Below are 24601 nucleotides of genomic sequence, written 5' to 3'. Positions count from 1 at the left end.
CTTTAAACATGCTCATGCTGTGTTTAAAATAGGAACCCTAAGCTTTTGAATCTCATGAAAACACAGAAGCCATCATCACAACTGTGCCTAAGCAAGATTAAGATTTGCATGGTATAAATTATTGCACTAAATTGTGGATATTTGAACTGGTTGCAGAAGCTGCAGAAATAAAGTGGGGGGAAACAAGCAGAGTTTGAGAGTGCCTTTCTGTGTTTGCTTTAGTGAGATTTCTTAGGATGTTCTTACTTCCCATTTCTTTTTCCCAAGAGTGCATAATTTGGCAGCTTCGGAAGTATTATTTTGAAGAATGTTATGCAGTTCTGTCAGTTTATCTTGTTGAGTTGACACATAGTTGGAGTGGGAAGGGAGCCTGAACAGGAAGGAAGGTCCTTGTTCCTGAATGTCATTACTGCATAGCTCTCATATCCTCGAGGATCACTGGGACAAAAGCTGAGTCAGAGTACAGCAGCAGTCTGCGCTATAGCAAGACATGGCCCAGTTTAAGATTTTGGACTGCATGATCAATCACAAATGGAGTTTCATATGTAACCTGTATTGTGCATGGAGCGATCAGGTTTGTTGTTTGCTTATTCTTGCATATTTTAATATGATGACATAATTTACTATTGGGGGGGGAGGCTCTGGTCAGTCTCTTCTCCCTACCTCAGTCCTATTGAGGATGCAATGTTAGCAATGTTGCCATTTACTAAGGAGGTTTTTTGAGTTGTTAAGTATAGAAAGCATGCTTTAACTATATAATTGCTTTTTTAACACTTTGAGTACTTTAGGTTTCTTTCTTAGAGTCTTGAAATTTGAGGGCTTTTACTTTGTGAATTGCACAAAAAGATAAAAATTAATAGGAAGGGGGAGGTATGCCAGGGTAAACTGCATTGTTAATAAATACAAAGCTGTTATGTTTTCCTGCTTTAAAAGGCCCTAAAGCAGTAATTTGAAATACTTCAAAATACTTAATCATATATGATTTAAAAAAATAGTGTAAGGGGAGGTTGTTGCTGGTTTTTTAACGTACAGAATAAAATGAATTTTGACAGGATGTTATTCAGTTCTTAATGTGGACAGAGTTGAGTCTAATTGACTGACTGCAGACATGAGGGGAAGGAGGGAAGGGGGATGGCAACGAACACATGACACCAAGCCCAAAAACCTGCCTGGATTTTGAATGGAAATGTTTTAAAATGGAATCCACTTACTAAAGTATTTGAAGTAGTGTATGCAATTGTAATATTACTTTAAAAGTATTATAGGTATTATCTGTGTCTCTTGTGTAACATTCAGCCAGTCTTCTGTGGTGAAAGGGGAAGGTAAGCACTTCTTGCAAAGTTGCCCTTTCAGTGCAGTAACTAGAGGCAAGTGATTCAGAAGTATTCCCACCATACACAGAAGTTCTTTGAAACAATATGCCATTTAAAATACAAGCAAACCCTGTATGCAGTGTCTCTACTGCAACTTCGTAGTCAGGAAAATACATTGCTGTGGGACTGTGGTGTTTTTCTGTGTTTCGGTGTTTTGGTTTGGTTTTTTAATGATACAAAAGGTGATTCACAACGTCTGGAGGTTTTGAGTCATCTCCTTAACCTTATAGGGTGAAAAAGTCTCTCCTGTTAGATTTGAGAAAACTTGAGGAATTCTCTTAAAGTGTTAATTTTTGCAGATGCTTAACTGTTTAACAAAGTTTAGTGCATTTTGCTTGCACGTATATCAGAATTCACCTGTATAGGCAAATTCAATATGACAATTGCTTACCATGCTACAGAGAAATCAAGAAGAAATAAGAAAAGGCTTTGCTCATGATGTGGGTCAGTCTGTAAAGTCTTGAAATAAGTTTGATTATAACTAGAGGGAAGGGAAAGGGAGATTGAAGTGAATGGCTTAAAAAACCCCAAACAACAAAACCAACCCACAAAACAACACAACACCCACCCACCCCTAGACCCCAAGCCAACAAAACCCACTCAAAGAGGGTTCACATAGCCTAAACCCTGTTTCTTACCAAGCTGGAAAGAAACACCAAGCCATAGATCAGTATACTTCAGATTACTTGCATGCTCGAGTTGCTGCTGGTATTTTTGTTTGAAATGAAGCTGAAAGTTTGTTCATGGGATATTACAGTGCAGCTACTTTCTTCCTACTGCAGCTTAAATGCCATGGCCAAAGTGGAAGCTGTCAAGCTGGTGAGAGATGCACGCTGCTTTGTATAGCAGTGTTGCTGTTGACCTTCTCCACTTAACAGCGTCCAAGCTGGTAAGAAAGCAGATGGGTGACCTGTGAAGGCTGAGACTAACAGCTCTTTCTCAGGTGTAACCTCAAAGCACAACTTATGGTATCTTTGAATTAGCAGAAGTTATAGAGGTTTCTTGGCAATTTCAATTCATCCTGACCCCAGTAAAACATCAGGGGATGAATTACTGCTTGTGATCTGAGAGTTGAGTTAAAGGTTTGCCTTACAGGAAAACAAATTTTCTTCTAAGGAGTCATCAGAAATACATATTAAAGCAGAAAATACAAACTCGTGTTCCTGAGTAAAAGTCTCATTTGACACTTCCATGAATTTGTTGAATAATTACTCTTACTTGGATCACAGCTAGTATGCTAAGTTATGTTTCTGAGACTACAACTCATACGAGATACAGAAGGAGCTACTCCTTCTGTCCTTGTAATGGTATCCTTTATCAGCCTTCAGCATGCAGGTGAACTCTGGACGTTAGTATGTCTTTCCACCTTGTGGCCATAGTGGGGTATATTAGAGCAAATATGTCTAAAATAATACCACTCCTTCAGATGACTTGAAAAATTACTGGTAGGTAATATAAAGTAGATGATATAACAGTTTTGGTTTTTGATCGTTGCATCACAAATACCTTGCTTTCAAGTATTAAGATAGGACACAGTAGACCATAAGTTGCATGTAGATTGCCTTCTTACCAGCAAAGAACATACACAGGTTGTCGCTGCGCTTTAAGTGGGCTTTTATTAGTTTGAGGCGAGCAGATCTTCTCATGTGCTGGTCTCATTGGTTCTTTGCTGATCAAGAGCTGGCTTCTATTTTTTATCTTATCTCTGCATCCTAGCCTCTAAAAATAACAGTAATTTTTTTGAGCCCTGTAAATACTTAAATCTTGGTTTTCTCAGCCAGAGACAAATATTCTGCAAAGTTCTGTAAACTTAACAGTTGGTCAAATTTCACTGCAGAGTGGGCCTGACCATTGAAGTTGTTAGGCTTGGAGGCACCTTCTCATGAAAGACTGTGTTGATGTACTTGAAAATACACTAGTATGTTGTGACAGTATAGCAGCCAAGATCTCTTATTTCTATTTTTTTGAGCTTGAGTTCATTATTGCAGGCTCTGGTTTTTGTGAGGCAGTATGTGAGAATGGGATGTTGCAGCGCAAACCTGGCTCTCACATTGTCTTCAAGCCCCAGGACGCAGCAGTACTGCAGCAGCTGCTGCAGTGCAGCTTTTTCTTTCCCTTTAGAGAATCTGACAACATTAAAACAATCTTTCAGTCTTCCAGATTTGTCACTTGGAGGATGAAATAACAAAGGTGGCTGCATTCCTTCTGAGATATCTGCAGCTGATAATGGTTTTGAAATGTGATATTTATGTTATCTCAGCATGCTCTTACTTCTGTTTATCTGCTGCCTCGGGGAGGGAGGGAATATGATAAAAATCTTGTCTCTTCATCACACAGTGCAGGGTGTGATGTTTTCAGTTTTATTGAGTAAAAAATGAGTATATGTAAAATCATTGCAGGAAATAGCTGGTGGCTTTACTCATTGTGGGAATTCACACTGCTGGAGAAACATTTTGTAATGTTCAGACGTAGAGGGAAGTAACACGACAACAGTGAGCAATTCAAGCAATAGTAGTAGACATGCAAAGATGAGTAGTTATTAAATAAGGAAATAGATTTATATTAAAATAGATTTCTTCTCTCTTCCTACCCCAACCTCCAGACAGAGATACAAATGTAGATGTAGTCAATCTATATGAATCATTCCTACTGACATATGCAGTGCAAACTGTGAGGAAATACACAGGTCATGTATAATAACATTGTAAGTCAACATTTGAAAGCTTCTGGATGTGCAGCTGGATTGAAAATCCTGTGGACAACTTTCTCCTCTCTATCCTCTTAGCGGTATTTAATCTCTGGGCATAGAGATTAAAGTTTTGGGGTTTTTTTCAGGTTAATAACGGTCCTTTTTAAAGCACCTTTCTTTGCATTGTAGCTTTGTAAATGAAGTCCTTCACCAAAAAAGCTTTGGGGTTTTTTTCCCTCTGTTGTATGTATACAATAGATTACAAATGTAGGGTTTTGATATACTTTAACTTGGGTATTTGCATTTGTGGCTTTGCATCTATGTATGCTATTTTTTTATTTGTACAGACCTCAAGCCTTTTCACTTCTGAGTTTAAGGCTTTTAAAACTTCAAAAACTTTTTAAAACTTTTTTTAAAACTTTTTAAAACACCAGTGTGTTGATTTGCATGTTATATAATTTGTTCAAATTAAATATCTTGAAACACAGGGCTAGGATTATATTTAAGTGGTGATTTTGTCTGCAGGAGTTTATTAATAAATCTCTGTATTAGAAAGCTTTAACGCTGAGAAGCTCAAGTTGTATATTTAGAGGTTATTTTGAGGTGGGAAGCTGTCTATGTGATGTAAAGAATCGTGACGTATTTGTCTTCCAGGTTTTGTTGTGTTTTGTATTAAACTTCTGAAGAAGTTTAGGTTTGATATGAATAGTTTCCTCTCTTGAGTCAGTTCTTAAAATTCTCCCTACATGTCTAGGTAAACCTTCTGTAAACAGAGGCAGACTCTGGAATACCAGCTCACAATAACCATATTTTTAGGGTGACAGGTTGGATTTTGACATTGAGGGTCAATTCCCTGATGTTCCAAATGTTTCTATTTGGCTTTGTGCAGGTCAGAGACATTTCTGTTGAACATGGAAAAAAGTCTTAAGCTTCAATATTGCAGAGTTGAATGATCATAACAGCTTGAATTACCAGCAGATATAGTGATGTGTTTACGCAAATGAAGTGGTGTGGATAGTCTCTAAATGGTCTCATTTTCTTGGGTTTTTTTTTAGAACAGGAATGAGCATATTCTGTTTATGTTGTAAAGTTCAGTAGCTTCAGTATAAGAAGATCAGCCTCATACATATATTTGATAGAGAGCAGGTATAAGGCATTGCTGAGCCTGTAGAGTACATCCCTTACTCAGTGTTGTAGTTGTGTTGTGGTGTAGCCTAATCCAAGCACAGAAGTTTGCAGAGGGGACAGAGTGGCTGTGGAAAAGCGAGTGTTCTCTTGAGTGGTTTGGTCAGCTTCGACTCTACAAGGGACATAGTTGATCATTTTTTGAATCAAGATACAGCCTCTGGTTACGGTGGTGAGAAACGGTATGAACAGAGAGAAATGTGTAGGTAGTTTCAGAGCTGACATGAGTTTAAAGCTGTGGTTTGTCTGGTTACTGAAACGGGGTCCAGGGTTTTACACTGTGCAGTGATTTTGGTTTTCTTAATGGATTCCGCAAAGCTATTTCACATGTAAATAGGTATGTCATAATAATCTGGTGAAAGTGTAGTGGGGGCTATCTGGAAGGTTGTGTGTTTGATAAAGTCCACGTAACTCTAGAAGGCAAAAGAGCGCAAACTTTGTTGAAACTCATTCATATTCTTGCGGTAGTGTACTTAGCTGGGGACACTGGCAGTGTTTCTTACTGTTCTCTCCCTATTTGTGGGAAGCAGAATGGGTCATTGGGCCGGCAGCTTGTATTCTTGAGTCTATCAGAAAGTTCCCATAGGCTGAAAGAAGCAGTGTAAGGCAGTCCTTGACAGGCGGTGAGTGTGCAAACCACTCTTTATCACTTCTGTCACACTGCTGAGAAGGTTCTTTTATCATGCATGGAATAACCTCTAACATTACTTCAATGCTGAAGGGCAGAAGCATGTTTTCTTTGTCTCCTGTCTCTGATATTTCAGATTAGACTGTAAGGTGAGGACAAAGCATTTCCTATTCTTAACAAGCAACTACAGAACAAGCAGAGAAGGAAAAGCTTCAATTTAGCTAAATTAAGATCACATGACATTTTGCTGTTATGCTACCAGCCCTGCAGATGTTTCCTTTCTTTCCAGTTTAAGGATGTATGTGTTAAGAGGAGAGGCTTTTGCTAATGAGCCTATAAGAAAACAAGGAAGCTCTCAATTTCTTTTTGTTTTTCATGTTTTTTCTGACTAAATTTAATACTATGAACTCCATGTTTATTATTGTAAATACTGCATGCAAGATAAAAACACATTGTGACAATAGTTTGCATCTCTACTGTGAAGTCTATGCTTTTTACTCTGTTTCTTGGTGCTTGAAATTGGCAGTCAGTCTGTGGAGTATAATGCTTGATGTAAACTGAGGTGTACTTAATTAGCTTTGAAAAGGATCTCGGTAAAGTAATATAGTTTTTGGATGTGGACAAGCTACTACAAATACATGTGTATATATATGCGCACACAAAAATACAGTATACTTTTTGTGTACATATTTGTATACCATAGATGTTTATCTGGTAGATTAGGATCATTTTAATGAGTTAAAGTATGCTAAACTTGCTAGTATCTAGTGTTTGACGGGAGATCTGATAAGTTCATGTATACATCTGCATAATTTGAGGATTAGGTGTTAAGTCTGGAAAAGTCCCATTTAAGCTATGGTGGTGCACTAGTCATGCCAGACCTAATCTTGCTCTTTGTGAAGGTAAGAGCGTACTGCAAAATGTGCAGATATCAGAACTACAGTATAAGAAAACCAAAGCTTCCCCTGTGTAAAAAAGCTATTTCAAGTATAGCCAGACTTGATAGGTTGGGATTCTCCCTGCTTCGAAGTAGAAAAACTCTTTCTGGATCCCCTCTGGCCTGGGAAGTTGCATGTTCCCTTCGTTCAAGCAAGTATGACCAGCAAGGCTCAGTTTACAGAGCTAATTGGTGTCACTGTTTAATCCAGAGATAGGTAAACTGAACAATAATAGACACATGAAAGCAATATTTTTGAGATCACCCATTTTCAGACTGTCATGTGTCTCTAAATCCTTGAGTAGTTTGCCAGTGTAGAGCCTAATTACTCGTGATGGTGGGACTTGATTTCACATCAAGAAAATTAGGTTATTCAGGTATAAGCTTCCTCTAACCCTTGGCTTTCTGTATTTGAGTTCAGGGAAAATGCAGTATAAATGTGTGAGCATTTAAGGTGAGAGAGGAAAGTAAAGGTTGCTGTAGATAGCCTTCAGCTTTGCTTTTCAGGACTTATGGAGTAGTGATGAGACTGACATGAGAACCACTGGCATGCTTTACAGAGCAGCCTGTTGTGAACAGCAGAACACAGTAAGGAAAGTTTAAGCTGGGTAATAAGCTGCACGTCTGAGGCTTTTATTATTTGTTTTCTCTGTGTGCCTTGACCTTATTGAGAACTGAAATCCTTTATCTTGAAAAGTGTTTCTCCTTTGAATGATTGTGTTTACTACAGCATAGTTATGAAAGTACATGGAAACATGTGTCCCTCTGTCCTTCTTCCACCTCCAAGCCAGCTTTGTAGCCTGCATGATGCACGGTAGTAATGCATGTCTCCCTCCCCTGTGCCTCCCAGCCATCTGCTGTGCTGGCACAGACACTTTGTTTTTGAAAGGTTGCAGACTTCCCAGTTACTTCATACATTCGGAGTAGTCATATATTGCTTTCTTGAGCCTTTCTCCTTACCTGGGCTTGGTTTGAGTACATTGTTTATGTATTTTATTGAATTAGGTTATTCGTTTCTTAGATGCTTTTCAATGTCTGTGTTGATGTCCTCACCAGTTTCTGCTACAGGCAGGCAGCAACTGCCTTTGTTATTGAACTAAAAGAATATTCCAGGCTTGTATTCCATCTGGGTAGGATTCACACTCCTAAAAGAAAGTTGTAGGTTTGCGCCAGAACCACCGCCCAGCAAATGCCTGAATTAATTTTGGTTAGTCTCCCAAAAAGGACCTGTTGCTGTGCCCACCTGGGCTTAATTTAGTGCCATAATGGTGCATTAAAATGATGAAAAGCAGGCTTTTGTAAGGGAGACACCTAGAACTGTGGTCACTCTGTCAAGTGATGTTCCGGTCTTTATTGCCTTGCCCTTGTTTTGAAATGTCTTGTTATGGCTATTAGCAAGACCCATTGGGGCTGAGTGAGGGTGAGCTGCTCAAAGAGACATTCTCTGCTGCGGCTGGTGACCCAGGGCCCACCTCATGCGTGCTGCTCAACCGAGGTGAGTAGCACACATGAGAAATAGCATTGCCTGTCCTTGCTCTTAGTTTTATGGCAATCACTAATAACTTATTTCTGCTTTTTGGTTGTTTGACATTGAAACTATTCATTGCAGTAACTTTCTCTCCATCTGGAGTCATAAAGGATCTTGTTCTGCATCACCCTCAGCTGCAATCTGGGAGGTGTTTGGTAGTCTTAGGGAATCTTAGCAAATGCACTACGTATACATAACAGCCACTCTGTAAGAGGTGAATGGTGTCCCCTGGTGACTGTTGGAGCTGATGCTTTCCTTGAGTTTCACAGTTGAAGAAGTCTTCCTGTGGAGACTGATTTTTCTCTCTTCTCTCTGCCCTCTACCTTCATAAAGAGCTGCTGCATTAAAAAAAAACTGTGCCCCTCCTCCTCCCCCCCCCCCCCCCCCGAAAGCAGATTGTGACTGTTTTCTGCTGTTAACAATGGCCCCTGAGAGAAGGCCCTGACTGGACCAGTTTTATCTGTCTTTCTGAATGCTATCTACTAATGGTTGTATGGTTGAGGGCTCAAGCTCCCTTTACACCTCAGCTTTCTCTTGTGGTGTAAGTGGCTGTGTAGCTCTTTGATCTTTTGAGCTTTGAGGGCTTGTTTACACCTTCATTTCCAGTTTCAGGTGCTTTGGGGCAGGGCAGCCTCCTCTTGATAACTACTGAAAACAGGCTCAGCAGTTACTAGCATTGGGCAACCAAATCATTGTTGCAGCTTTCTTAAATATATAGTACTGAAGCAGACAAGATAGAGACAGATAGCTTCTGTCTCTTGCTCCAAGGGTCTTCTACTAGTCAGTAGGTCCAGCATGATCTGTTGGGTGGGATCCATTTCCCTGTGGACTGTTCTGCAAAAGAATGGAGCAACACTTAGGGATATTCTGTGGTAGGAAAGTTTCCTCTTCTGTGCTTCAGTATGTTTCCATGCTTCAAACTGCCTGACTCTTCTGTTCAGAATATGCTCTTACAGTGTCATTTTCTACATAAAAGCCTGTTCATCCTGAATAACTTTCACTACAATCTGGTATGTTGTGGTCATGTCTAGTTTTAGTGAAGTGCTGTTAATAAAAAGTAAATGTCAGCAGTTACATAAATATACTGTATATTCTGTTGTGTTATTGTGGAAGTTGTATATTGAGAGCTCAACTCATTGGATAGAGGGAAGCTGTTTTAACATTATAGTCATTTATTTCTACTCAGCAAAGTTCAGTTTGACATACAAACAAGAGGTGATTACACTTAGCCATGCCCAAGTCATGTTCTTATTTCTAAAAGGTAGACAAGAAAAAAGATGTCCTTTCTGATTAAATTAGAACTCACAGGTATGCTTAATGGCAGCGTTTGGACATGGTAAGAATTTAATTTTAGAAGGGAGTATGTACGCAAGAGTTGGAGATTACACAGGCAGACTTTCAAAGCAGAATTATTTATTGAAAAAATATTTAAGGCAGAGGCTTTGCATACAGACTTCTTTACAGCCTCAAGGGTGTATAACATCTTGGTGTGTGGCGGGAGAAAGAGTCCGAGAGAAGAAAGTCCTACGGAGTTGATAGAGCATGTAGGTAGATGCAGCTAATTCATGTTTACTATGTATCTGCCTAAGCGTAAATCTAGACATAAATTAAGCAGTAATTAGTAATCATGTTTTCTTAACCTTGTTGCTTGTTTAGTGTGAATGGGGTGCCTTGGGGTAGCATGCAAAAATGAGTGCTCTAGTTGGGCGCTCAAAATACTGAAATGTGTGGGCTGGTTTGTCAATAAGCTATACAGGCTATTTGTGATGTTAGTAAAGGGGCAGATTTTTTTTGTATTATGCATGTATTGCTGCAGGTACCTTTGGAGTTTAGCTAAAGTTTCTAACCAAGTCTAGTGCATACAGCAGTTAAAAATGTAATTGATGTCTGTCTGTTTGGTTTTGGGGTTTTTTTGCTTCTCTTTCTTTTTACAAGTTCTAGATGCCTTTATATTTTATGGTGTCAGCTAGCATCCGAGATTATATACCTAGGAGTCCTAAAGGTTTTCTTTTATCCCACCGATGTACAGACTGATTTTTGAACGTTGGCATGGGGTTGGAGATATTGATTATACCTTGTAGCTGCTTGGCAAGGAGAGAAGATTAAGGAAGAGCACCATCAGTATGTACACTGCCAGGTTATACTTCCATGCCTGAATTTCTGTCCTCGTCAACATCCTGCCTACCTGTTTAGGGGAGGACTACGGGATTTTGTTGAGCATGAAAGTCAGAAGTTTGAACAAGTGGATATTTGACATGGAGGCCTAATGCTGCTATGTAGGTTTTGGAGTTTCTGCATTCCTTCTTTTTTTCTTTTTTTTTTTTTTTTTCTTCCTCCCCTCTTCATAACATACTTGCTGAGGCTGAAAGTGATAGAACTCATTTGTTTTGAGGGGAAGACTGTCCTGGATACCTGGAGGATAGATTTAGTTAAGGTGTCACCTTTGTGTCAGTAATAACTTTTCTTCAACTGGGAATGACCTACATCTGTATAAGATGTTGTTTGTACATTCCAGTTTGATTTAAAGATGTGAGAAGTGTTGTATCTCACCATGGCTTGAGACTGTTTCCGTATGTGAGCATAATGTGTTTGTCTTTATAAGTGTGACCCATCTGCCTTGAAATCCTTGATTTACAAGCTTGAGAACTGAAAGGAAAAGACTCATTTTGCACCTTGTGTGAATGATCCTGCTTTTGAGGTGCTGCTAATAAGATAAAACATCAGCTGGCTTTCTCTGGGTGCTGGATATATCTCCCTCTACTGCAAATGAGGATAGAGAGATAATGCATCTCAGAGAAAAGTTATATAACCTCTTTTTTGGCTGTCTTAAATGTCTGTGTGTTTCGGATGTTTCTGAAAGGAAATGTTACAAGCTTTGGGAACACAGGAGCTGTGTGCCTTGGAGGGTTTGTGGTGGTTTTCTATTATGTCAAAGAACCAGGGAACCATGTGTTCTCCAATGGATTGAACTTCTACTCTGAGATTTTTGTATGCAGGAGTCCAGGTCTGTAACCACAGGAGAAAATGGTAAGGGTTGAGGGGACATGCTGTCCTCTAGGTATTCATTTGCTTCTTCATCTTCTGAACTAAAAGGATAATAAAAGGGTCAGTAGCTTGTTAATAACTTCATTTAAAAACCATCAGTGGAAGAACCTGCTTATTACAAAAACAAGGGCTGTTCTGTGGGTAACTTTTCCTTGCCATATAAGCAGGATTTTTTTCTTCCGTTCTGTAACTTTAGCCAAGAAAGACTTTTTTTTCCTTCTCTTTTACTTTTTAAAGGACCTTATGCTTTGCACCGTTTAAATAAGATCAGACTGTTCTAGAAAAACCTTTTCTGTTCAGCGTTTATCTGTCTAGCCAAACTGCTATTTCAGGTATCACATTTCTTGGTAGATAGCTACAAGATGAACACTTCTAAATGCAGCTTAAGCCGGCCTTGCTAAGCACAGGATGTCTCCAAGCTCTTGTTGAGGTATTAATAGGTATGTCCCCTGGTTGCTCTAGTGGGGTTTTCTTCTTTTTATTTCTTACAGAGGTTTAGTCCAGAAAATAGTGTGTTTGGCTAACCCTTACTTTTACAATGAGATTTACATTTACATAATTTACTTGTGAAGTGTTTTACTTGGTAAAAAACCCTGGACTGTTTAAAGATCAGTGTAGAGTAAATCTGAATGCTAGTCTTAAGAGTCTTTAGAAATAATTTTGAACCTGTGCACTGAACACAAGGATGAAGATGAAAATTGATTATTCACACCAACTTTAAAATGGCTTGAATGATTTATCAAGAATCAGTAGTGCAATGTATCAATGATTTAGTGTGCTCAGTGTTATTCATCTATGAAGACAGTGTTCGGAACTCCGAGAATACTTGTTTATCTGTCTAGGTAGTCAAGAATACAGTTCTTTACTGATAGCTTGTATTGCAGTTACTTATGACTGTCTCTTAAAGATTTTTAGCATGCTCAATATAGGTCTGTCTTTAAAATGATCAGAAGATTAAAAATCAGATGTGATTTGGAGAGCATGCAAATTGGATGTGTTCAGCTTTTTAATTTTTTTAGACTGATATAATGGGAAATTACTGATTGCAGATTTGCTTTTAATTGGAAATAGTATCATTTACAAACATCAGTGCTGTTTACTGAATTTACATGATTCTTACATTGTGTATTAAGCTCCCAGTGATTTGTGTAGTTCTTTAAGGTGCCATCCTGATATTTTTTTCATGGATGTTTTCTTTGCTCAGGAAAAAAGAGTTAAATACAATATTATAAACAAAGTATGCATTTTACAGTGCAGTTAAGCATCTGTTGTATGTCCTTGAAATTGCATATAACAGGAAATGATGCTTTGAGATACTTTGTACAGAAACCTTGTCTGAGGAACTCCTCAGGGAGATGATGATTGAATCATTTTTAGTACCCTGGGATTCTTCAGTCCTTGAACTTGATTGTATGCATTCTGACTTCAATTTTGAGCATTGCATCTGTGTGAAACAAACATGCAGATCTTCAGTAAGGAAATGGCAAAATAATCTCTGGTTTGCTCAATTTTATATGAAATGGGAATAAAATAAAGCATTCATTTTTCATTCTCTTGAAATGCAAATGAGTCTACCCAAAAGTCAAATCACCTTAAGGATATGAGATACGTATGTATTCGGAACTTGATTGGTGTCGTTTTTGGCTTTAAAGGAAAGCCATGTAGGAACTCTGCCTTCAGTAACACATTCTTGTTGATGCTAAACATCATCTGTTTCTTGCTCGCTGTCTTGAATCCTTGTTTTGTATTCTGTATTTGAAAACTTTCCTTGTTTCTTTCTAAAGCTTCTCTGGCAAGGGATGTTCTGGTGGGTGTGCTGTGCTTGGACATGTCACAGGGTTACTCAACAGATGTTGACTCTTTACTTCATAATTCAGATTCTTTCTTGTCCATAGTGGTGGTTGAGAGTTGCTGTTACTGAACATGTGTCACATTTATTATTGATATTGGCTTCTTTTGTTGCCCTGTTGGCAGACCTTGCAGGGGGATCCAAGGTTGGCATGAAGATAACCTTTCCCTTCTGACATGCTTTTTCAGAAATAATGATTTGACTGGGGAGTACTGTTGTTTATGGATATCTGTTAGTTCAGCAACTTCTGTGAATGCCGAACGTTTACATGAAGTGACACGGAAATGAGAGGTTATCTTTTTTTCACCACAATCAAATGCTGCATCTCCCATTTCTCACACTTAGTGAAGTTCTCTGTATGACTATATTTTGAACTCTGGTTACAGTATTTCTGTATGTGAACATCAGTGAACAGTTATGCATATTAAAATTACCTTTTAGCCTAATTAGGGAGGGTTTTGTCAAAAAAAAAAAAAAAAAGATGCAAGTATATTGTAGACTTACATTTTTTCAGTGCTAAGTGTATCTCTGTTCACATATTTATAACAATAGCTATTTGCGTATTAACTTTTTTTCTGTTGTGTGATACCTGTGGTTGCTCATGATTGTTCAAAACTCTTGCATCAAGCATTGCCTATAAATATTTGAGAGGATAAACAAAAGATTGCAAGGGAATGTTAAATAGATAGGTTGCTGCCTGTCGCTTCATGGAGGAAATCACTGTCATATTTTAGAGGCCAATGATATTTTTTTATTCAGAGCTATTTCTTTTGCCAGTTTACTGGGATCAAAATGTTCTTAGTGGCTCCAGTTTCCGCTCATGTCATGAGATTGAAAGACTGAGAAGGGCCATTTATTTGTGCAGAACTGAAAAAATGCTGTTATGTTTAGAAGCTGGACAGATTGTTGGGGATCAACTCAATAACAAACTCCATCCTTAGGCTAAAGGATTGTGTGGCTTTCACCTTAATCTTTGCATTGATTGAACTTTAAATTAAAGCACTTATCTTGGCAGTTGCACAGTTCTTGCTTGTTTTTTGTTAGCCATCTAGTTGCACAGTCTTTTCAGTTTCTCACTAATACTCCAAAACATGAATGAAGATGATAGATGAAGACAGACTAGACTGAGACTGAGTCCTGTTTATTGCTGCTCTTCCCAAAACCTGCTCATAATCCTTCCAGGCTGTTCAGAGGAGCAGAGTCTTGCCAGGATGCTTTGGATTCTCTGCATTTTCTGGTTCCAGAGGTAGCACCAAGACCCTTCTCCATTTGTTTGTTTTCCTTGCTGAAGAGCAGGGTTGTTGGAGTCTGGTTTTTGTAGCGCTGGCTAGGATTTCCTTGTCTTCCCTGTTGGGCATACCAAGATGTGGGTTTTCAAGGACAAACCATAGCATCTGTAGAAATGTGTCATTTTTATGTACCTGAATGCAGAGTATTATTCTGATGGGTTAACTATCTCACCAAGCAACTTCAACATATTGCTTATAGTAATATGTGTTACTGTCATTGTGGTTAGAGTAGAAATGCTTTGTCCTCTGTGTAGATGTTGATTGGAGTTGGCTGGACCCACCTTGCCAGTAAGCATTGCAGTTTGAGATCCCAGATGTAAGACTAAAGCAAAAGGGATTATTTGGAGCAGCCAAGGGAGAAAACCAAGCAGTAAATTCTGACACGTATCAGCTAGTTCCTAAGCCACAGCAGCAGAGCTATAGGAGGACAAGAAGACTATTATTTCTGTTTGAATACCCTTTGAATAGGCTATAGGCTGTGGTATCTAAATTTGTTTCATGCCTCGTTGAACTAGAATATTTAGAGGAGGGTCTTAGGCTTTTGCATGCTTTCTTTGAATGTCTTCTGCATTTGATTTGAAATGTTGTGTGTGGTGTGGCACTCACTTTTAAAATTGAAAAGGAAGATTTTATATAAGGTTAAAAAGATTATATTTTTTTTATATATATAATAGTATGTTTCTTGTGTCGTGGGTATATAAAATTACCCTTAAGAAAATAAAACCCAAAAGATGTCTTATTATGCATAAGACAAGGGATAGTAGCACTGTAAAAAGAAACACACAAGTAAAAAAGTCTAGTTTAGAATTCTCATATTGAAATGTTCAGAGAAAGTAGCTAAAGGTGGAGGAAGCAAAGATATGACTGGAGAAAAAGTATGTCTTGCTGAGGAAGCCTAACCACTTGACTAAGTTCTTTGATTCCGTCTGTCTTAAGTGAGGAGATACCAGTCAAGAAAACTATGTTTGCACTGTAAGTGAGGAAAAGAGGAGTTGTTTTGTACACGTGTGTGTGAGCTATGTGCACTCAGAAATGGGGTCCCAGAAGACATGTTTGTATCTAAAGTAGAAAGCAAATAAAACATCCAAGCTGTATACGTGTCTTGCAGTTCATTTGAGCCTTTCACTGTTGTACTTTGACTTTCTTAATATCTAACTTCATTTAAAATTGAAGATCAATTGTGTATATAATATGACCAGAGGTGTAATGCTGTAAGGGGAGCTGCTTTACATTATACATTTATTTTGATAAGTGATCATCAAGGTATGTTGATAATGGGGAAAAATTGTATTTTCAAGTGCACATAAATATTTTGGGGGGAGAGGGGTTTGTTTGTTTTAAATTACCCAAATTATGACTCTTTGTGTGTCTTTCTTATTTCAGGCATCAAAAAACAAAGATGGAAAAGAGCAGAGTGAGGCTGTATCACCATCGGAGGAAGAAGAAACTTTCTCATGGCCTGGTCCCAAAACTGTTGTGCTTAGGAGGACATCTCAGGGTTTTGGCTTCACCTTAAGACACTTCATAGTTTACCCTCCAGAATCTGCAGTTCAGTTTTCTTTTAAAGTAAGTGAAATTAATAAGGAAGCACTTCTATATAGCTTTATTACACTTCTGAGGGTAAAAAATCCAGCATGCTTGAAAGTAAACTTATGCATAGATGTGCTTTCACATCTATATCCCATGTGTGTAAGGTGGCTGGGCCACTTACTTCATTGCGTGATAGATGTGCACTGATCTGGTACAGGAAAATGCAGTTGACTTAGTACAAGTTCACCTGAGTTAAAATATTTGTTACCGTGGGTAAGACCAGTGATTATTGCAGAATACAGAACTATTTCTCTGTACAATTTATTTTTTTTTTTACCCAAAGCCAGTGTCATTATTTCCTTTAATAGTGATAGAATTTTGAATATTGAGAAAGGGTTTTTTCTAGCGAGTTCAAATAACATTTGCTCATTTCAGCCTCATCAAGTATGCAAGTTCTCATCATCCATGCTACCCCTCAGTTTTGCTTTTGCTTTTCCACTTAGGTGCAAGAATAGATTCTTACCAGGATGGGGAATGGGTATCGAAGCTTCACACTCTTTCCAGATAGCTAATTGACTCGTGTCTTTGCAGGAGTCTTTCATTAAAGTTGCCCTTGTTGCCTGTTCTCTGTGGCTGTAAGATTTCTTTTGAAGTAGAAAAACTTTTGCAGGACAAAATTGGCACATTTTTCTAGTTAACTTCATCTCTTCAGTCGGCACTTGAATGCCCAGATTCTTTGCCCTTGACAGGGAGTCACTGAAGCTAACTGGAAGTGAGACTGTTAGCAGTATCAGGTGATCCAAGTATTTCTGTCCCTCAACACAGGTTATAGAGAGTCAGCCAAGAGCAATCTCTGGTTGAATTCCAATGAGAAACAGAGGAAGGAGGGTGGGGAAGCCTTAGCTGAGCAGAATTAATTACGTGCACTTGTTAGCATCTCCCAACAACCCTGTTCATGCTGAGGGTGAAGATAAACAGCATGGGCAGGATTAATCTCCTTAATTAAGAAGTGACTGGATAGGTTTCTTCCTGAATATATCACTAGATCTCTCTGAGGAGGTCAGTATCTTTTTCATGTTCAGAAGGAGATAGGCAGAAGGAAGGGCAAGTAATAGAAAGAAAAGAAATGTCAGCCCCTCCCCTCCATTTCTCACCTCATGGTGTCTGAGAGAGACCTAAACAGTATGTAATGAGCCTGATACCTGTAAATCCTGAGATGTCTTGGAAGTTCTGTCTCCCTCTTTTTCTGCAAGAGAGCTCTTAGAGCCTTTTTTTTTTCCCCTCTGTTTCTTCTCCAATATTCCAGAATCTGGTTAATTCATTCCTATTTCTATCTAGTTTTATTTGAAAATGAAAATAATGAGATTGCTTTAATAGTTGTAATACCTTTACTAGGGATTCAGATACATCTAAAGATGCTAAGATTCACTCTGAATTTCGTGAGTGAAATTCATCTCTTGTCGGCCTGATCCTAACATGAGGCAAATCTTGATTTCTCTGCCCTTCGGTCCCCCAATAGTTTCTCAGAGCCACAGTCTTGTCATTATTCCAAGTGTCAGCCTGATGATGGCACTTTACCTATAGATCAGTGCAGAGGTCTTTTTTTACTGCAGAGAAGGCTTTGCATTCTAGCTCCTTTCCTTAGACCTCTTGCAAGGCAAGCTTTTTTGTTAATACCCACTCTTGGTTCCAATTCAGAAACACCTAGTGAAAATTTCTGCTTTGAAAGTTTGGCTCCTGTTGCTTGCAGTTTGTGTGCTTTTGAAAAAGCTGTTGAGAGGTCAAGTGGAATCCTTTGGGGAGTAGAGGACAAGACTCCTCACATGAGGAGAACTGTGGGTATATGTAGACAGAGAGCATATAATGCTCCTAGACTGCAGCGTGTGGTGAAGCTTACACTACAGCTGAATATTCTGTGCAAAGGGGAAGAAAGGCTTCCTACAGGCTGGAGAAGGATGCAGCTTGGAAAGCCGCTGAGGTGAATTTTCTTGGAAGCAAAGAATCCTACCCCGAAGGATGTATTGAGTAGAGAAGAGAGAATGTTATTTTATACACATCTTTAATTATGCATATCTTTAATAATCTGTTCTCTGCGTGGGTGTATTTGAGGTCTTGGGGTTTTATTTACTTGTTAAGAAGTTCAGTGTTCTGGTTGTTAATCTAATAAAACCTGTGTTCAGTTGAAAAGCCTTTTGGTTTTAGTTTTATGAGGAGCTCACTGCAAGGAAGAGGGCTAGGCTGAGAGTTCCAAAATACACTTGTGTTTAATATATTAACACCTAGTAGTACCTGCCTTGAGTTATCTTCAGTACTTCAGGTGATTCTTCAGTTCTGCAGGGAAGGTGAACCTTCCCTTAATATTTCCCAGACTGGTGGCACAACTTTCCCTTGATATTTGGTAGGGGGATTGCTAGTGAGGCTTTCTCCTCCTGATCCTCAGAAGTACAGAGCACCAGATGAGCAGAGTGAGGGTCACTGTTGGGCAAAAGCAAAGTCCAGCTTACTGTCAAACACATGGAATTCTACTTACCTGGTCAATCTCATGGATGTCTCTAAATGTTACAGAACTTCAGCAAGGATTTCTTTTGTTTCAGTGCTGATCAGAAAAATGAACAGTGCTGAACTTTATTATTCATGATGCTACTGATTTTTTCTCTGAAAATAAAGAACTGTTCAAAGCATGAGTAGAACAGGTGGAGTCATGTTTAACCGAGAGACTTAGGGTTTGGTGAGGGTGAACTCTAGTTGCAGATATTTCTAGCCTTATGTGTTACAAAGCAGACATCTGCCTTTCTTAGAGTTCCACTGCTATAAATGTGAAACTACAGTTCCTGGTAAAGTAACTATAGCAGTGTTCTAACTGATACTGTGGGATGCCTCAGTTAGATGTGAAACACAATTGTGCAACACATGAATAAGCATGGTGAGTTTCAAGAATGAAACTGGATACCTTACTGACAAGGGAACAGTGACCTGCACAACTTCATATGAGGGTCATTCATAAAGCTGTGTTTTCTGCATTTACATCTGACTGGAAAACAGGCCATACTTGGTGTCATTGAAATGATTGAACATGATTGGTCATAGTCAATTCAGAGAAGTATCTCTACATATTTTAATCCTAAATATCAGTATGCTAGATTTAATTCACACTATTTATATTTTTATTACATATATTCTATTTTTGTACTAGATTCACTTTCATTTAACATTCAATATGTACATAGTACTGCAGGTTGAGGTCAAATTCAGGGTATTGTGCTAAGTTCTGGTATCTTTTAGTGGTTCCTGCACAAAACAGCTAATTAACTACAAATCAAGGGTGTCTTTGTAATTGTTATTAATTAAATAATTTATAAACATTATGATAGAGAACACTTAATGGAAGAAAGTGGTGTCTGGTAGGTTTGTTGGGAGGGACAGCCCTGTGTGAAGGACAGTGTGAAAGATGATCTTGGAAACTGTGGTTTAACACATTTCATTTTGGCAGAAGTACTTGGCTATGCCTGTGTGGGGCCACACACCAAACTGGGAATGGCCGCACATTCAGGAATAGCCCATTATGTATTCTCCTTGCTTCCCATGCCTTCTTTGCCTTAAGAAAGCGAATAGGGAGTGCGTGGAAGATTTCTTAAGCTAGCGTTGCAAAAAGCTTACATGAAATTATGCTGTTAATAACAGATGTTTATTAGGATTTGTTAGTCAGCAACATGAGGATTTTTTGCATATGAAGTCTGTTCTCCAAGTTCAGTCAGAGAAGAAAGAAGATGATAAAAGAAAACCTTCTCTTTAGGTATGGGAGCAGCATATACTAACATTGCGCAGTGTGTAAGAGGTAAATACAGGAGGGAAAGCTAATTCTGAAACATCTGTGTTATAAAGCATTCCAGTTTTAAATGCCTGAGCTCACTGGCTTGATACCATGAAAAAATGATGTTTTGCAGCTGTCTTTTATTATAGAGCTTTGCATACCCAGTGACAAACTGATAAATCCACTGCAGTATTTTGTAAATCATGGCATCTCTGTATTAGGTAACTTTTCAATTCCATCATTGTTTTTGTTTGTTTGTTTTAAAGCATCAAACCAGGTAGCCTTCCCTATGCATGGCCCTTATTTTCCAGACTATCAGCTCTAATATTCAGTCCTAAAGATGTTTTTTCACTTGACAGATTGGGTGGAAACTAGAGACATGCAGATGTTACAGCCTTTTTGAACTCTTTGCTGCTGATCAGAGTTCAAAACCAGGTGGCTGTTACAGGAGATACAGTGATAAATTTTAACAGTATTCATCTACTGGTGTGGTACTTTTACCAAAGTATAGAGCAGACAGGACAAGCTTAAGATTATATTGTTTGCTGCTGTTAAGAGTTTGGGTGATAGTGACAATAACGGTGGCTTTTTAAAAGTATAACGAGTACCAATTCTTTAACTCAGTGTTTTGGGGTTTTCCTGTGTTGTTTTTTTACTTCCTTAAAGTTACCTTTCTGTGGTATCTTATTAAAAGGTCTAGCAGAACTTTTGTACTTCCTGCAGGAAATGTATTGTGCCTAGGAGAGACTTGTCTCATGCTCATCATTATAGTGTTCATATCCAGGTCTTAACTCTCTTCAAGTCTTTTTCTCTTCAAGTCTTTTTCTTTTGAATGGCTTGCTCAAATCAGCTTACAGTTGCTTCAGAAATATTTAATAGTGAAAAATATAGTGATTTGTCTTTAAATGCAAAGAGCTAAAAATTTGAAATTAATCCATTTAAAGGTAGGAGAAAATACATAGATGAAAAACTTCTGCGATCATCTCCTTGCTCCTCTTTTCCTTCAGGATGAAGCTGTTTCAATTAGCTGAGGCGAATTGCTAGAAATACTTACCAAATAATACATACATATTAGTCTAAGAAATTGTATTTAAATTGAAATTTTACTATGCCGTGAAAGTTAGAGTTTAGAAAGAAAAGACATCTTTACGTCCTTAAACAATTGGGGTAGTAGTAGCGAAAGCCAAACAAATTCATATTGCATATTTCAGGAAGGATACTCAGAGCTTGCAAAATACTTTGTGTCTCTTGCATATTGTTTAGCTTTGAATCCTTTGATTAAAGTACAGCCTCTCCTGCCTGGCTTTCAGGGTGGAAACATGCTTGCAGCAACACAAAGTTCAGCGTTAGGCTTCATGGCAATGTTTTGAGGGTTTTGGTATGGTACATTTGTTTTCACATAATGCTGTCCATGTTGTTTCTGTGGGAACGTTTCATAAAGCTGCTTAGTTGTTTTAAGACGGGTATAACTCTGCATTGTCAGAATGAAAACCTTAATTCTATAAAGTTGAATAGTTGTAAAAGTGCAAGGTAGCAGAATGCAGACTTAATCTTACAAGTTCAGTGCAAGTCTTCATAGCTGATAGATGCCTGTGGATTTTTTTTCCATTTATTGAATTTTTAACATGAACTCTTTCTTTTTCCTTAGGATGAAGAGAATGGGAATAGACAAGGTATGTCTTAGTTTTATTCTTTCGCGAAGCCAGTATATTGAGCACTTCAGCTGTGTAATACATTTTAATAGCTATCTAAGAATTTGAAATGTGTGATCACTTCAGTGTGACCATCAAGCTCATTGAATTTCATGGCACTGGAGGAGGAGAAAGAAAATGCCTGTCTTTTATCTTCACCTATTTAGTATAGGTGTTTGTTGGACACTGTGTTAATTAAAATGTGCTGTATCGCTTCTGTGCTGTGTAGATATCGCCTTGTCATGTATATGACAAGAAGACAAGAAACCTTTTTTAGTACTGAAGTTTCACACTCTTAATTTGATCTGCATGTAAGATCCAGAGTTATCTGTGCGAAGTACTATTGTAAAGAGTTTGAGTCTCATGGATATATTTATATACATGCATTTTAGACTGCTTGAGAGCAGTCAGTGTGAAATTTTAATTTTGCTGCAACTTACTCTAATAAAAGCAACACGTTAAGTATATAAAACCTCATGTAGGTTGTGATGGTAAAAATGATCCACAGAAGTGGTATACAACTCTTCTAAAGACAGAAGATAAAAAAATATTATCCCGTTAGTTTCATGATGCTTTCTTCAGTATTTAATAGCACTGATCTAACTTATTTCATCAGTTTTGATACTCTTATGTACATTTTAAGAGATCCATGAAACATGCTTCAGTGATGTCAGAAAAGACGCATGAATAAAATTCTTGCACTTGATTTAGGAGGGATGGAAAAATCACTTACTTTGAGGTTATGCCTGTCAGTCGTGTGTTCCATCCTGTTGCCTCCCCACCCCTCCATTTTCATAGATTTTTCTACTCTCACATTGCCTGTATCTGCTCTTTCTTAATTCACAAGTTAACTTTTTATTAATTTGTGCTACATCTCAGTCCCACTTAATTTAAATTTCTCTTTGGTGTTTAGCTACTTCTTCATCCACAGTCCCTTTTGCTGATACCTTACTTTTTTCTTTAAAAAGTGAAAAATTTGTTGATTTGAGTAAGGAAATGAGGTTTTCAGGTTGAGAGGCCTGTCCCACTTGCTGTTCTTCCCAGTCTTTCATGATGGTAAGGCACACAGCAGAGGTGGAATAAGCTGCATATGCAAGTGTAATGTGCTTCAGTTTGTGATTCATTGGGCAGTGCTGTGCAATTCATTGAGGACGGGCCTGTTCAAAGGCGGGACCTTTGCTCAGACAGCATGGGGCAAATGCTTGTTTCACTGGTGGGTTACGATTTTCTTTAAAGTGTAGCAGAGAGTGGTACCTGGTTTCAGTGTACTTTTAAAAACCTCATTTGTTTGGAAGACAGAGAACATGTCTCAACTTTTGTTTCAGGTTTTGAGGGCTTTTTTTGTTTGTGTAACTGTGATCTATTAGAAGCATTCTGGGAAATATGAATTTGCTAGAACTTTCTTACTTTTCTCTTGGAAGCAGGTGAGTTCGTACATTTCATCCTCTTTTTACTCAGCTGTTGTCATCTGCTTGCTAAACAGTGAGAAATCAGTATTTTCCTATTCCTCATCACCCGCTATTCACTCCCCAACTTTATAACCTCCTTTGTGCCTTTTGGCATATAAAAATAAAAAGCATAATCTTTTAGGAAGGGAAAGGAGTCAATCCTCTGTGCCAGACCAGCGTGGAAGATACTGCTTGTGGTCTAGAAAAGGTTCTTCAGTATACTTCTCACATGGAGAACTCTGTCAGCTAAAGATAAAGAGACCCATATGTGTATCTAAAATGTTACCCGAGATCTGTTTTTCAGTAGAGGAACAGCAGTAAACAAACATTATATTCAATTTGCTATGAGAGCTGTGCAGGTGGGAGCAAGATTACTTTCTGGATTTTTTTGTGTAGCTACTTAAACTATGAATCATAGCTCAACTATTGCTTATTTATAGCTGCGTAGTACGTTGTATGCCTTGAAATACAGATTAGAGGGCACAAAGTGCTCTGGGAAGATAACATTCTCATTAGCAGGAGAGAAGGTTGGACTTGTGCTCCTTCTGGGAAGGAATGACTTTGAGATGGAGTATGTAGGTGTCAGTAGAACTTAACCTGCCAGTTCTGTGTATTACACCTTTAAACATTATAAAATGGGACAAAGTCTGTAAGACATTTTTCTCCAGCATTTAGCTTGATCTTGGGGGGGTGGGAGTGAATGGAATGATGTCTGTTTACATTGCTACAAGTTGTTCCTCTTCCCAAATGAGGTGTGTAGGTGGACTGTGAGTTGAAAATCAGGAAAAGCATATCTGACTTTCCATGTTCACAAACATCATGTTATTTTAGCAAAAGTGGATATGCCAGAAATTCTGTGAAGGATTATCACAAGGATTCTTAAAATAATTAACACTGGAAGATCAGATCGAGCTACTTTGGAGCAGCAGGAAGCTGTGTGTTTGGCTGCTGGCTGTGGCTGGAGGGGTCCCTTGGTGCTGAAGCACCGGTTGCTGCCACAGCTTGAGGAAGAGCATATTGCTGGGCAGGGTGCAGTGCATATGTCGTGCAGAGGAGCCATCTAGTGGCAAATTTCATGTATTTTCTTTCAAATTTGGTGGAAAAATTTGCCTATGTGAAGCTCTGTCTTAATTAACAATGAAAGTATCTTAATGATAATAATTTTTATTTTGAAGTTTGTAGATGATCATTCGCTTAATTCACTTGAGCTTTCCTTATGAAGCTAAGAGGATTCGAGCTTTCCATTTTTGTGAAGCAGTGTGCGCCAGTGCAAAATTGTCTTTTTCTTTATCAATTTTGAGTGAAGATTTCTAATTACTTGTACTTTCTGCCTTGCCCTTTTCACAGGTTAAGCTTACCTTTAGAAGTTGAGATTTTTATCAGGTTCAGCATTTGCAGGTTTGAGTAGGTGAGTGTGGAGAAGAGCATCTCTATTGCTATTGCCTTTTATTGAAAGCACTTGAATATTTTTTTCAAAGGAGCTGAGTACCTAATTAGGCCTAGAGGGCAGAAGATAAAAGCATGTACTAGGTTTGATGTATTCTAACAGTGAAATAAATATTTTTATCTGGCTTTATGTTCTGGTATAGAATTTTAGG

The 24601-nt window shown here is 38.3% G+C and overlaps 1 protein-coding gene across 1 annotated transcript in view; it reads left to right on the top strand.

Annotated features, from left to right (window-relative positions):
* Positions 1–24601, top strand: part of ARHGAP21 (Rho GTPase activating protein 21) — a gene marked incomplete at both ends in the record, with an annotated part of 110581 nt that overhangs the window by 31618 nt on the left and 54362 nt on the right. Inside the window, 2 exons of the mRNA XM_080610278.1 lie at positions 15907–16089; positions 21513–21537. Of these exons, the coding sequence (XP_080466404.1) occupies positions 15907–16089; positions 21513–21537 (208 nt within the window). The remainder of the gene's footprint in view (positions 1–15906; positions 16090–21512; positions 21538–24601) is intronic.

This window comes from Psittacula echo, assembly GCF_963264785.1.
Source record: "Psittacula echo genome assembly, chromosome: 2".
Taxonomy (NCBI): domain Eukaryota; kingdom Metazoa; phylum Chordata; class Aves; order Psittaciformes; family Psittacidae; genus Psittacula; species Psittacula echo.
This window is presented reverse-complemented; position numbering and strand designations above follow the sequence as displayed.